Below are 15,243 nucleotides of genomic sequence, written 5' to 3'. Positions count from 1 at the left end.
TGGGGTTTTTTTCCTTTGAGCCTAGCTACACTATCCAAAGTTTCTGCCCATGAAATATTTCATACGTTTTTATACACACACACACGCACACATAAAAATGTGTACGTGTATCAGTGAAACAAAGAACAGTAAAATGGACACGCGTGTCCCAGCTGAAGCAGTATTTCCCAGGATCAGCCGTGTCACCTATGTGTCCCACCACGTCACAGCCGTCCTGCTGCCCTCACCCTTCTGACGTTTATCAGACCCCTGCTCTTCAGTATAGTTTTGCAGTATGTCCTCAACCATATAGCTGAGTTGCGTATGTTTGGGAAATTTCGTGGGCGCTCCCCTATGGCACGTAATCTTTCGCGACTTGCTTTTACACTCGGCGTCACCTCCCCGAGGTCCGTCTGTGTTGACGCGTAAGCCGGAGTTCTTTTCCCCTGCCCTGCTGTAGGGTATGCCGTCGTTGAATACTCACATTATTGACCCCCTCTACTTGTGTCGGGACGTCTGTAGGGTGTCCAGGTTTTTTGGATACACGATGCCTCTGTTGAATATTCATGCACGAGTCTCCAGCTGAAATTAATGGGGAGATTCCTGAAGGTCTGTAGCAAGGACCAGACATCACACGTGGCCACGGCTTACAGGGCTGGGAAGTAGAGGTACACACCCAGAGAGAGGACTCTGGCCACTTCTCAGGGGCCCTCGGGGTCTCTCACTGCAGCTCCACCTGGCAGACCAGCTCCCTCCGCCTCCGTAGCCTCGACCTGCCTGGGGCTCTGCTTTACTGTGGCCAAGTTCTAGCCTCCACTGTGGCCGCCCTGATGCCACCTTCTAGCTAACTCCCCACAGCACGTTCACCCGCCCCACTGTCTCTTTGGCCCATAGGAAATTCCCAGGTCAAGGGATTGGACGAGTGCACCCAGCCTCAGGGCTGGTCCTCTTGGAGCAGGTCGGTCGGCCGTGGCTGGAGGGTTTATCTGGTACAAACAGGATGTCAGGGCTGTGGCCACCTGAGGGCGTGGGCAGGAAGGCAGATGTTACATATCGGCGTACCTGTTTCCCTAGACTTCGCTGTCATCTTTGTTCATTTTTCTTTTTCTCCTTTTTCAAACTATACACATAAGACACTGATAGGTGTGTGTGTTGTAAACGCTAAAACAGTATAGGTAACGTCCAAGTCCTCCTGGCCAGTAACCTCGGAATTCCTCCCTCTTCTTAGATAGAATCAGTATAATCAGATCCTCTCAAACGTTTCCCCTCCCTCCTTCTTCCCCTCCCCTCCCCTCTCCCTATTTCTCGCTCCCCTTCTCTTTCACACACACACACACACACACACACACACACACCCCTACCTATATAATTATAGGTATTGCATTACATGGATGAGTTTCTACTGTGTTGTGATATTTTTTCTGACCCCAAATGTACAGTGTTTTCTTGACACCAAATACGTGTCCTTGTTTCACATCCACCAGTTCTCTGACACCACCTGGGTGTCCAGCAGTCCAGTTCAGTTCTGACGCTAACTGTCCAGGGGCAGCAAAGAAGCCACAGGCTAAGGGCTCAATCCCACAAGCCTGCCCCCGCCCAGGATGGTGGCCCCAAACCCAGGGCCACCTGCCCTCTGCCTGAGCAGCTCTAAATCAGGGTCTCCCACAGCCTCCTCGCCGGGTGCAGTAATTTGCTGGAATGGCTCACAGAACTCAGGAAAACACTATACTTATTATAACAGTTGATTTTAAAGGATACAAATGAAAACACACAGGAGGAGGTCCGGAAGGGTCCCGAGCACAGGAGCCTCTGTTCCCATGGAGCTGAGATGAGCCACTCGCCCAGCGTGTGCTTGAATTCAGAAACTTGGAAGCTCTTTGCCCCCCATCACTGAGGGATTTTCATCAAGGTGCTGTTACGTGAGTGATGGATTAAATCATTCTCTGTTGGTGACTGAGTTCAATCTCTAGCCTCTCTCACCTCCCCTGAGGCAGGAATGTGGGGCTGAAAGTTACAACCTTCTAATCACTTGCCTGGTTCTTCTGGCATTCAGCTCCCATCCTAAAGCTACTAGGGGCCCCTTACCCAAGAGTTATCTTGTTACCATACAAAAAGCATTCACACTCTTGTCACTCTGTGCTGGGAACCAGGGGCAAAGACCAAATACATTTTTTAATTATACCACATGTATGTGTGTACGTATTTACTTTCATTTTTTTTAACATCTTTATTGGAGTATAATTGGTTTTCAATGTTGTGTTCGTTTCTGCTTTATAACAGAGTGAATCAGCTATACATATACATATGTCCCCATATGTCTTCCCTCCTTGCGTCTCCCTCCCTCCCTTTAGTTTTTTAAATAAACGATGTCTTGGGATCTTTTTATATCACCAAATACTTTCAAAATGTTATTCTATATGCAAAAGGGTCATGGAGTATCTGCTGAAGAATGTTTGGATTGGCTACGTTTTTTTCCTATTATAAATAGTGCTAAATTTTCAAGTAAAAAACTGGGGAGAAATTCAATCTCCATTATAGGAAAATGAAGAAATAAGTTATGGTATATTCTTGCAATGGAATAATACATCCAACAGTTAAAAATGAATAAACCAATAAAAATTAAGGGACTGCCAGATTAGATTGAAACAACGAGATCACGTGTATACTATCGACAGGAGAAAAACCTTACGTCCAAAGGTACAAGGAGGTTAACAGTAAAAGGATAGAAATATAGACTATGCTAAAAAGAATCATAAAAGAGCTAGAGTGGCTTATATCAGACAAAATAGATGTTAAAACAAAAGTGTTACTAGAAATAAAGAAGAGATTTCATAATGATAAAAGTGTCAACCACCAGGAAGTTATAACAGTTATAAATATAACCTAACCCAAACAACAGAGCCTCAAAATACATGAAGCAAAAACGGACAGAATTGGGGCTTCCCTGGTGGCGCAGTGGTTGAGAGTCCACTTGCCGACGCAGGGGACACGGGTTCGTGCCCCGGTCCAGGAGGATCCCACATGCCGCGGAGCGGCTGGGCCCGTGAGCCATGGCCGCTGGGCCCGTGAGCCATGGCCGCTGGGCCGCACGTCTGGAACCTATGCTCCGCAACCGGAGAGGCCACAACAGTGAGAGGCCCTCATACTGCAAAAAAAAAAAAAAAAAAAAACCTGACAGAATTGAAGGGAGAAATGTAAAATTCAACAATAATAGCTGGATGGAGATTTTTAGTACTCTACTTTCAATAATGGATAGAACAATAGACAGAAGATCAACAAGGAAATAGGAGACTTGAACTTGGACTTGTCTATAGTACGTGCCACCTAACAGCAGAATACGTACTCTTCTCAAGCCCCCACCTGGAATGTTCTTCATATGCTGGTCCATACAACAAACTTCAGTAAGTTTAAAAGGATTGAAGTGATCCAAAGTAGGTTTACCAACCACAATGGAATTAAATTAAAAATCAATAACAGAGAGTAATTTGGGAAGTTAACAAATATGGGAAATTAAACATCACACTTCTAAATAACCAATAGGTCAAGGAGATCACACAAGAAAATAGAGTATTTACTTTGAGACAAACGGAAATGAAAATGCAACATACTGAAACTTCAGTGGTGTCACTAAAGCGGTGCTCAGCAGGGAATTTATAGCTGTAAGTGTTAATACTTTTAAAAGATCTCAAATCGGTAACCTAACCTTCCACTTTATGAAACTAGAAAAAGAAGAGCAAACGAAAACTGAAGCAAGGATAAGAAAGGAAGTAATACTATTAGGACGAAAATAAACGAGTTAGAGGAGAGAAGAGCAATCGAGAAAATGAATGAAACCAAAAGTTGTTTCTTTGAAATTTCAACAAAATTGACAAACCCTTAGCTAGACTGACCAAGAGAAAAAGAGAGATGATCCAGATTACTAGAATCAGAAATAAAAGAAGGGACATTACTACCAACCTTACAGAAATAAGAGGCAAAATAAAGATAAAGGAATAATATGAACAGTTGTTTCTAATAAATTCGGTTACTTATATGAAATGGACAAATTCCTAGAAAGACACAAATTACTGAAACTTACTCAAGAAAAACAGGAACCTACAACAAGTAAAGAATTAGTAATCAAAAACCTACCTACTGGGGCTTCCGTGGTGGTGCATTGGTTGAGAGTCCGCCTGCCGATGCAGGGGACACGGGTTCGTGCCCCGGTCCGCGAAGATCCCACGTGCCGCGGAGAGGCTGGGCCCGTGAGCCATAGCCGCTGAGCCTGCGCGTCCGGAGCCTGCGCTCCGCAACGGGAGAGGCCGCAACAGTGAGAGGCCCGCGTACCGCAAAAAAAAAAAGAGAGAACAAGAAAAGGATGTGCATTCTTGCCTCTTCTGTGTAACATTGTGTTAGAAGTTCTAGCCTGGGAAATTAGAGGGGAAAAAAAAGAGAAGAAAAGAAAAGCCATCCAGATTGAAAAGACAGAAGTAAAACAGTGTAATTGCAGATGACATTATCTTATACATAGGAAAGTCATGTAGAAAACATCCTATCATAAGGAATCCACTAACAAACTGTTAGAACTAGTAAATGATTTCAGTAAATCTGCTGGATGGAAGAGCAATATACAGAAGTCATTTATTGCATAGCCATATGTTAACAATGAATTTTATTCAACAAATAAAATTAAGAATACAGTTCACATTTACAATGCCATCAAAAAGAATTTAAATACTTAGGAATAAATTTAGCAAAAGAAGTGTACACTGAAAACTACAACACATTGCTGAAAGAAATTAAAGAAGATCTAAATAGAAACACATCCCATATTCTTGGAGTATGACACTTAATTGCTAGATGGTAATACTGTTCAGATTGATCTACATATGCAACAGATTCACTATCAAAATCCCAACTACTTTTTTTTGCAAGTATTGACTAGTTGATCCCTAAAATTCATATGGAATTGCAAGGGGACCGGAATAGCCAAAACATCTGAAATGGGAAGAGCAAGGTTGGAAGACTCATACTTCCCAATTTCAAAACTTACTGCACATTGACAGTAATGAAGACAGTGTGGTACTGGCATAAGGATAGACATATAGGTCAATGGAATAGAATTGAGAGTCCAGAAATGAACACTCACGTTTATGGTAAATTGAGTTTTGACAAAGGTGCCAAGACCATTCAATAGGGAAAGAAGAATCTTTTCAACAGATTGTGCTGGAACAACTCAATCTCCACATGTAAAAAACAGCTGGACCCTTACCTCACACCATACACAAAAGTTCATTCAAAATGCATCATAGGCCTAAATGTGAGAGTTAAAAGTATAAAACTCTTAGAAAAGTAAATAGAAGTAAATTTTTATAACCTTGAATTAAGTAATGGTTTCTTAGATACACACCAAAAGCACAAGTGAAAAAAGAAATTGGACTACATCAAAATTAAAAACTTTTGTGCTACAAATAATACCTTTAAGAAAGTGAAAAGGTAACCAACGGAATAGGAGAAAATATGTGCCAATCATATATCTGACTTGTTTCCAGAACACATAAAAATTCCATATTAAAGACAAAGGTCCAATTTAAAAATGGTCAGAGGATCTGAAGAGGCATTTCTCATGCACAGATGGCCAACGTGCACATGAAAAGATGCTCAATGTCATTAGTTCGTAGGGAAATACCAATCGAAACCACAGTGAAATACCACTTCCCAGCCATTCAGATGGCTGCACTAAACACGATGGACAAGAATAATTGTTGACAATGAGAACCTCATACATCGCTAGCAGGAATAGATTAGGACCTCATACATCGCTAGCAGGAATAGATTAGGACCTCATACATCGCTAGCAGGAATAGATTAGGACCTCATACATCGCTAGCAGGAATAGATTAGGACCTCATACATCGCTAGCAGGAATAGATTAGGACCTCATACATCGCTAGCAGGAATAGATTAGGACCTCATACATCGCTAGCAGGAATAGATTAGGACCTCATACATCGCTAGCAGGAATAGATTAGGACCTCATACATCGCTAGCAGGAAGAGATTAGGACCTCATACATCGCTAGCAGGAATAGATTAGGACCTCATACATTGCTAGCAGGAATGTAAAATGGTGCAGCCACTTTGGGAAACAGTTTAGCTGTTCCTCAAAATGTTAAACATAGAGTTACCTTATGGCTCATCAGTTCCATTTCTGCATATCTGCTCAAAGGAAATGAAAACATGCGTTGACAAAAAAACGTGTACGTGAATCTTCATAGTAGCATAATTTGTAATAACCAAACAACCCAAAGTCATCAATGGGTGAATAAACAAGGTGTGATATATCCATACAATGAGAAAGTATTCCTCAATAAAAAGTACTGAAACATGCTACATACAACATGGATGAACCTGGAAAGAAGCCAGGCACCGAAGACCACATGTTGTACGATCCCATTTAAGTGAAACGTCCAGAACAGGCAAGTCTACAGAGACAGAAGATAGATTAGTGGTTGCCTAAGGCTGGAGGAGCAGGTATTGGAGGGGAGTGACTACTGAAGGGTATGAAGTTTCTTTGGGGAGTGATGAAAATGTTCTAAAATTAATTGTGCTGATGGTTGTACAACTCTGTGATTATACTAAAAAGCATTGAATTGTACACTTTTAAAAGGTGAATTGTATGGTACGTGAATTATATCTCAACAAAGCTGTTTTTAAAAATGAATGAATTAGGTCTGTATGTATCAACCTAGATAAATCTCAGTAAATGCAGAGAGAAAAAAGCAAGTTGAAAAAGGAAACAGGAAAGCATATAGTATGATGCCATGGCCGCTGAGCCTGCGCGTCCGGAGCCTGTGCTCCACAACGGGAGAGGCCACAGCAGTAAGAGGCCCGCGTACCGCAAAAAAAAAAAAAAAAAAAGGTAGAATATATATGCTTTTCTCTACTGTTTTTTCACCTAACAGTGGATACTGGAGATCTCTCCAAAGTTTATAGAGCTATTCCAGTGAGGCTCTTTTATTAACCTTGTTGGGGTTTATGTCTAAAAGGAGGGGCGCCAGAGATGGATGACTATATGCAGACACTGAAGGATGAAGAGGATGCCCTGTGGGAGAATGTGGAGTGCAACCGGCACATGCTGAGTCGCTACATCAACCCAGCCAAGCTCACCCCCTACCTGCGCCAGTGCAAGGTCATTGATGAACAAGATGAAGATGAAGTGCTTAATGCTCCCATGCTGCCGTCCAAGATCAACCGGGCAGGTAACCTCAGGAGATAACTTACAGTTAGCTGTAGCAAAATGACGTTTCTCTCAGTCAGGGATGTTTAACTAGAGTCCATAGACCTCTCCCCACCCCTGGTCCCCCAGCAAACTGTCCATGGGTAGAGAGGGTCTATTAACTTGGCCAGGGGGAAATTACATCCTTATTTTACCCACCTAAGGCTTAGCGTTCCCTTCAATTATGGACGCAGGTAGGCAACAAATCACAGTGATTAGCAATACTTGTGTCCTTGTCAACAGTAAACATTACAGATATCTTCTTATCACATTACAGCTATTACAGATTTCAAAATATCACTTATACTCATCTTTCCCTTGAAATGATAGTAGTTATTAGACCTGCCAAGAGATTGGCTTATTTGATGCATTGATAAAGAAGCCCATTTATTACTGAGTCGCAAATTTAATATTTGTTCACGTATCTTATTATGATGGATTCCCTTTGCCATCCAGTGCATTTTATCTGTTTGAAAATGTTATTCTGGTAAAGGGTCCATAGGCTTTTCCAGACCGCCTAGGGGTCCATGACACTTTATCACATGCATTAAAGGTAGGTAGTAAGTGTGGTCTGTGAACACTATCTTGGTTTTATATACATCTGTGTGTGTATTCACATACATGTTTGTAGCAAAATATGTTTTGTGTGTACGCATGCGGTCACAATGTAAAATGCATCTCTTTCTGTGGTTCACAGTCGAAGAGGGCTGAAACTCACTTGCCCACAGTGTGACTGGTGATAAGCAGCTCATATGCTATGACTCTCTTTTGCTGTTTTGATGTTTTACCTGACAAACATCACTAATCCCAGCATGTTTTCCTACTGAGCCTGGATGTAACTTTAGAATCCGGGCGGCTGTGACAAACAGTCAGGTGACACAAGATGAAATGTATTTATTATGTCTACCCTAGGGGAAGGATTGAGTTTTAGCGCCTCAAGGGAAGAAACAGCTGAAAATAAAATGTTTAAGGAAGGGGCGAGAAATGTAGAGAATAAGTGGAACCAGTAGGATAAAAACTGAAAACTGCCAAGGAAATTACACTTAGATTAAAAACGTTCCCAGACTAAGAACATGGAGCTATTCCTGCTTCCTAGGACTTTTCCTAGCTCCCCACCCAAATACTTATCTTCCTGGTCTGAATCCCAGAGAACCATATATTATTCCGTAACCACTGCTGTACATCCGTCCTCCTTCAATCACAGACGCCTGTGTGGTTAATTTTAGCCCTGGCCAGTTGGGAAGCTCTTTAAGACTGTTGGTTTCCTATGGCTGCTTCTGGTTCCACCAGTCTTTGGGAGAAAGGAAACTAACACTCACAGTCCCTGCCGAGGGCCTAGCACTTCGATTTACATTAGCTGGACTGTAAGATAAAACTCAGGAGTGACAGGATGTGGTGAGACTCTCTTCTTAAGAGTGTACTGTCTGGATGTGAGCCCAGCGTAAGACTGGATTTGGAGACATGGACGCTTCTGCCCACCGAGTGATTTGGCCTTTCCTCTAGGCCGACTGCTGGACATTCTACATACGAAGGGGCAGAGGGGCTACGTGGCCTTCTTGGAGAGTCTGGAATTCTACTACCCAGAATTGTACAAACTGGTGACTGGAAAGGAACCCACTCGTAGATTCTCCACCATTGTGGGTAAGTGGCTTTACCAGCAGCATTCGGACTGTGATGGGAGGGGTGTGTGTGTGTGTGTGTCCAGTGGTGGGACAGCTCTAAGCTTATGGATCTGTGACGTCAGGACAGTGCCCCGGTGGCACTTAGGAACTGTCAACCATATTTCTGCCTGATGATGAAATGTAGGTCACAGAGGAACAAACTGAATCAAGAGAAGTGTGTGTTTACTGAACATCCCCCATGAGTGTTGGGGGGGTGGAACTCCCCCTACCCTCTTCATCTTGTCCTTTCCTTTGCCTACCCTCCTGCCAGTATCCCATGAACCAGAGCCCGTGGTCATCTTGACATCTTAATTTTCCTTCCTAAATATTCTTAAATCTGTCTTTTCTCCATATACACCCCTATCCTAGTCAAGACCCATGCAACCCTATCAGCTCTTTATATCCATTCCTGCTCTGATCCAATGAGTTCTCCACTCCTCATGTCACCCTCCCCTACTTAAAACCTTTCAGTGGCTTTCCATTGTTGCCATCTGAAGACCCCAGTGCAGCCCACAAGGACCCTACGTGGTCCAGCCCCTGATCATACTCCCAGCCTCACCTTTCTGCCTCTCCCTGTCTCTGAGCTCCAGCCACTTTGGTCTTCCTTCAGTTTCTGAAATGTGCCAGGTTCCTCTTCCCTTCCCATAGGACCTTGGCAATGTTGTTCCACCTTCCTAGAATGTGTTTTCTCTCCTCAATACCTGAGCCCATCCATCAGGAGCCTTCTCTAATGCCTCTGTCCACTCAGCTGGATCTGGTCCCCCCCACCCCGTTACACACTCTCACAGTCCCCCATACCTTTACTTTGTACAGTCCTCTCACTCTGTAGTTATATTTGCGTGTGATCACTTGCTTTTTTGATGTCTGTCTCCCTTACCAGACATAAGCTCTACCGGGACCAAGGCTGTCTTGCGCACCCTGAATCCCCGGTGCCTGATGGGTAGTAAGAGCTCAGTAAAATGTTGGTGAGTGAATGAGTGAACGAATGACACCTGCCCCACGTCTGGAACCCCCTTCTTCCCCTCCCCAGTCCTCAGGCCTGACTGGGTGCCCCCCTCTCCACAGTGGAGGAGGGCCACGAGGGCCTCACGCACTTCCTGATGAACGAGGTCATCAAGTTGCAGCAGCAGATGAAGGCCAAGGACCTGCAGCGGTGTGAGCTGCTGGCCAAGTCACGACAGCTGGAGGACGACAGGAAGCAGCTGACGCTGACACAGGTGGAGCTGCTGACCTTCCGGGACCGGTACTACAAGATGAAGGAGGAGCGGGACAGCTACAACGACGAGCTGGTCAAGGTGAAGGATGACAACTACAACTTGGCCATGCGCTACGCCCAGCTCAGCGAAGAGAAAAACATGGCGGTCATGCGGAGCCGGGACCTCCAGCTCGAGGTGAGGGGCACGTGGCGGGAGCTGCCGGGCCAAAGTGAGTGAGCGGGAAGCGAAGGCCACCAGGCAGGCAGGGGCAGGGTTTAACACCTGGCCAGGTGAGGGAGAAAGGAAGACGCGGGAGTTCCGGCAGCCTAGATCAACTGTGCGCACGCGCACGCCAACCCAGCGAGGCTCGGTGCCGCAGTTTAGCGCCCAGATCCACTGCGCATGTGTGCACATGCGCACAGACCCAGTGAGCTTGACGTCCTGCTCAGGACGTGCAGACTTGCGCACCTGGGCCCGGTGGAGCTTCCCACTTGCTCCGGAGCGAGGACCCACTAGGCACGTGAACCAGAGATGCGCACATGGGCCCAGCTCGTGGGCACTGCACCCGTGCTGGGTGAGGGGGAAGATGGAGGATTCAGGGGCCTGCCCAGCTCTATGGCCCTCGGGAAAATCCCAAGGAGATGGGCACAGCACCTGTCCCGTGGATTCATGAGATCCTTGAGGCCAGGACTCTGCCCTTCACAGCTGTATCCACAAAGCGCAGCATGACACAGTGGAAGAGTCACTTATCAGTGAACAGTCCAGCAGCCAAATGGTAGATGTCATTAATGAGTTTACTTCCAAAAGGGAGATGGAGAAGGGAATTGCTTAACTCATTCATTCCTTTTATTGTGCACCGCCTTGCACCAGCCTCTTTTCCAGGGGTACATAACTCAAAACCAAAGCCCTGCTGTCATGGAGCTCACATTCTAATCAGAAAAGAAATGCATCAATCGCTGGTAGTAATAAGTGCTATTAAGAAGAGGGAGAAAAGAGTTTAGGGATAGTGAGTGAGGGGTGCTGTTTTAAATAGGATGGTCAGGAAGCGTTCCTGACAAGGAGACACAGGAGCAGAGATCTGAGGAGAGGGAGGAGCCAGCCCTGCAAGTCTCGGGGAAGAGCAAGGAGCAAGTGCAAAGGCCCCAGGTAGCGGCCATGCTTGGTGTTTTCGACAAACAGCAGGAGAGCCAGTGGGGCTGGAGCCAAATGAGCAGATGGGAGCCGGCCAGGGTCCAGATCCTGGGGGCTTGGTAAGAACCTTGGAATTTATTCCAGTAGTGACGGAAGCCACTGAGGGATTGAGAGCTGCGAGTGACAAGTGATTTATATCTAGAAAGATCACTCTGGCTGCTAGGTGGAAAATAGACCCTCAGAACATTTATGAAGCACCTGCCATGTGTGAGGCACGGTGCTAAGCACTGCGGGGGACATAGGCATAAATAACCTGATTTGTGCCCAGGTCACTTACAATTTAGTTGAACCAGACAGATCAGTAAACAGTCCACTAGAATTCCGGTGGATTGAGTCGGTGGCATAGCAGGCAAAACGCAAGAGCTTTGAAACCCTTTGGCTTTGACTTCAAATCTGACTTCTGGCTTTACCACTTAGTGGGTTCTTGGCCTCCGTTTCCTCATTCGTAAATGCCAGTTACATGGAAATGAAAATAATACCTACGCCCTAGGATTGCTGAGATGCTGAAATATGTCTTTGGCAAGATGGCTGACCTAGTAAGCACACACTTTGTGTCCACTTGGATGGGACTGGGGATCTAGACCCAGAACAGGTCACTTGGGTTCATCTTCCAAGACTCTAAGGAGGACTGTGTGTGTGTGTGTGTGTGTGTGTGTGTGTGTGTGTGTGTGACCAGGAAGCAAGGTTTCTGTGCTGTCTCATCTAGGATTTGGAGGTGTTAATCTGTGGCGGAGGTTTAAAACTTTCTCTCCTAGAACTTTCTCCTGCTTTATGTTTTTCTGGCCATATAGTAACAGTGAGAGACCATATCTAGAACTTGAAAGAACATCTGGCCAGCTGAGTCCTAGGCCATTTCTCAGGCCCAGGCTGCTTCCCTGCATGCCTCTTTGTTCCTTCCCTCAGACCACGGACGTACAGCCGAGGTCCTTCCTTGCTGAAGCCGTCACCCTCCACCTGCCAGATGTCTTGAGATGTTCCCCCCATAAGCCTAGAATTGAAAAAGGACGCTCACCCATTTGGTACCCTCCTCCTTGCAGACCTTGAAAACAATCTTCCTCTTCTAGGTGTTTGGCCAAGGCTGATCAGTTTGGGGAAGCAGCCAGGCTAGGTCACAGAGGTTTAAGAAGCTTCCTCCCAGTCTCAGTTCCTCACACTCGCCTCCTGGGTGAAGCTCAGCACAGCTGGAGAAGTTGTCCCATTTCCAGGGGTAGTAACTGCCTCCTCCTCCAGGAAGCCACTCTTTCTTACACACTAAGTCTGGGCAGGTCCTTTAGGCCAGAGATCCTGTCAGTGGCAGCAATGCCATTTGTTCAACTAAAATCTTGTGTGAAACACAAGAGGCCAAAACGTGCATATGCAGAACTACTGTGGGGTGTGAAGTCAGGGTGGGGCCCGGATCCCCGCCCTCCCCATCTCTTTGCTCCCTGCGATAACACGAGGGTTCTTGAGGGTTCTTGAGGGAATCTTGACTTCTGAGGATTGGAGTTTGAAACCCATCCTAAAAGACCTTTAAAATGGATAACATACCTCAGGGAAACGCCAGGTTGGGTGCCTTTTATCCTAGTCTGTAATCTGTTCCGCTCCACGCAAGTTGCCTGAGGGAGTCTTCCAGGGGACGTAACTGCTTTAGAACTGTTCTGAATTAATGGATCAGGACCCTCTTCCTCATCAAGGAGGGGGTGGTTTGTTTCACTGGAAGAGGTTTCTTTGAGGCCTTCTCTGTCACCAACTGGAGGAAGGAGAGAGCGGGGCAGAGCACAGCTCGTGCTGGAAGTCCAGTAGGATCTGGGAGGCACTGCCTTTTCTGAATGTCTCCTGTCAACTGCGTTCTCCCCTCGGCACCCTGTGGGTGTTTCAGATCGACCAGCTCAAGCACCGATTGAATAAGATGGAGGAGGAATGCAAGCTGGAGAGGAATCAGTCGCTGAAACTAAAGAATGACATCGAGAACCGGCCCAAGAAGGAGCAAGTTCTGGAGCTGGAGCGGGAGAATGAAATGCTGAAGACCAAAATCCAGGAGCTGCAGTCCATCATCCAGGTGAGGGCAGTGCGGGCACAGTGGGCGCAAGGGAGGAGGAGGGTCGGGGACGGACATGCCTGCCTGGGTGTGAGTCCCAAAGCCACCACCTGCTGACCGCAGGACCACAGAGAATTCATGTCATCCTTGGGCACCTTAGTCCCTCCTCTGTCAGCGGGGGTGACCGCACCACCCACTTCTCAGAGGCACGACATTATGTGAGATAAAACTCGCGGCGATGTTCCCCTGGCTGAACCACTCCGTGAAAATCACCATTCACACAAAATCACTGCCCTGGCTGCTGTGAGAAGAGTACATCCGAGAAATCTTCTTGCCTTAAAGATTCCAAGAAACTCAACTCTCAGCTCTGTGTGATTTGTTAAAACTTCAAGGGCCTCCCCCCCTTTGCCATCACAGAATCATCTGTAGGTACGGAGGAATGATAGCCCCAAATACATACGCAGGGAAAGAAAACAGGCACCCGCCCCTTCCTCCGGAATGATTCCCCCCACCCCCCAGGATTGGCTGCCTGGCGCGGAAGGCTCTCGTTCAAAGCAGAGGATGCGTCCCGGTTTAGTCGGAGAGATTAATTGGTATTTCAGGGGAGGCATCTGGAAGGCAGATCAGCCCTCTCTTTGTTGTCACCTGTGAAGTGTGTGGAGCAGCAGCCAGTGCTCCTCTGAGCTCTGATAAGAGCCGGGGCAGAACGACAGGCATCGCGGTGTTTCTGCGCGGAAGGGGGCTTTATGCTGCTTTCCAGGTGATAAAATTCGTAAATGATAAGCTGCTTAGGGACCCCAAGAGACAACGACCCTTGCCTCTCTCTGCTTCCCTGGCACAAAACCTTCTGCTTGCTCAGTGTGTCGCCGGCACTTTTGTCTGCCGCCTTCCTGGGCCCCTGCCCCCAGCACCGTTAAACGTTCCCCCCTTCCGCACTCCCCGCCCGCCCAGGCCGGGAAGCGCAGCCTGCCGGACTCGGACAAGGCCATCCTGGACATCCTGGAGCATGACCGCAAGGAGGCCCTGGAGGACCGGCAGGAGCTCGTCAACAAGATCTACAACCTGCAGGAGGAGGTCCGCCAGGCGGAGGAGCTGAGGGACAAGGTGGGCCCCATGGGCGGTCGGGGCAGCACCCACCCAGCTGGCACCCTCGGGCCGGGAGCCCCTGTACGGCACGGATGTGTGTTAGTGGAACCTCCAGAGCCCACACTCTCTTCCAGGGACCGGGTCTGGCCCCTGGTGTACATTCCCTGTGCGTCAGTTGCTCGTGAATTACTAAGCGTTAGCACCGCACCTGTCTCCCCGCTGGCTGAAGGCCACGGGAGGGCGCACGTGGCGTCCACCCTGTCTCCCGCTCATTCCCTGGCACGTAGTAGGTCCACAGCAAATCTCCGTTGGTGGACTGGCCTTTTACCTTGGTCCCTTCTGGTCAGAGAGCTGACTCTCACGAGGTCAGGCCCGTGGGGAGGGGCAGGCCGGCTCTGGGAAGACGCAGCCAGAGAATGGCTCTCGGCCCCGATTGATGACCGCCTGACGCGTGTGTTGATCTCCCCTGTGCTTGCAGTACCTGGAGGAGAAGGAGGACCTGCAGCTGAAGTGCTCGACCCTGGGGAAGGACTGCGAGATGTACAAGCACCGCATGAACACCCTCATGCTGCAGCTGGAGGAGGTAGAGCGGGAGCGCGACCAGGTACGGGCTGCCCGGGGCGGCTGCGCGGCAGGCCTGCGGGCTCCGTGCCGTGGGGTCCAGCAGGAGGTTTTGTCCGGGGCAGTGTCATTAACTCCGCCGGAATCACTCGTGAATCCATCTTTCCTGCTTCCGTTCCCAAAATGAATTCTATCCCAGTTCGTTTGAATAGCATGGGGGCCTGAGCTGGAGCCCGGCGGCCCGGGCTTTAGAGTAAGATGGCCAGGTCCAGACCCCGTCACTCTTCAGACGCGT

General features: G+C 47.5%; 1 protein-coding gene across 7 annotated transcripts in view; it reads left to right on the top strand.

Annotated features, from left to right (window-relative positions):
* Positions 1 to 15,243, top strand: part of CARD11 (caspase recruitment domain family member 11) — a 109,868-nt gene that overhangs the window by 71,525 nt on the left and 23,100 nt on the right. For 6 of the 7 annotated variants that reach the window (XR_009559031.1, XR_009559030.1, XM_030846563.2 and 3 more), the window contains exons 3-8: positions 7,007 to 7,219; positions 8,740 to 8,877; positions 9,963 to 10,288; positions 13,143 to 13,322; positions 14,253 to 14,405; positions 14,866 to 14,991. Coding sequence is in view for 5 of the 7 variants with exons in the window: in XM_030846563.2 (XP_030702423.2) it covers positions 7,007 to 7,219; positions 8,740 to 8,877; positions 9,963 to 10,288; positions 13,143 to 13,322; positions 14,253 to 14,405; positions 14,866 to 14,991 (1,136 nt within the window). In the remaining 2 variants the exon portion in view is untranslated. Of the gene's footprint in view, positions 1 to 7,006; positions 7,220 to 8,739; positions 8,878 to 9,792; positions 9,863 to 9,962; positions 10,289 to 13,142; positions 13,323 to 14,252; positions 14,406 to 14,865; positions 14,992 to 15,243 lie in introns of those variants that run through there. The other variant, XM_060284858.1, reaches the window with a different exon arrangement.

Source organism: Globicephala melas, chromosome 15, assembly GCF_963455315.2.
Source record: "Globicephala melas chromosome 15, mGloMel1.2, whole genome shotgun sequence".
NCBI classification, from domain to species: domain Eukaryota; kingdom Metazoa; phylum Chordata; class Mammalia; order Artiodactyla; family Delphinidae; genus Globicephala; species Globicephala melas.
This window is presented reverse-complemented; position numbering and strand designations above follow the sequence as displayed.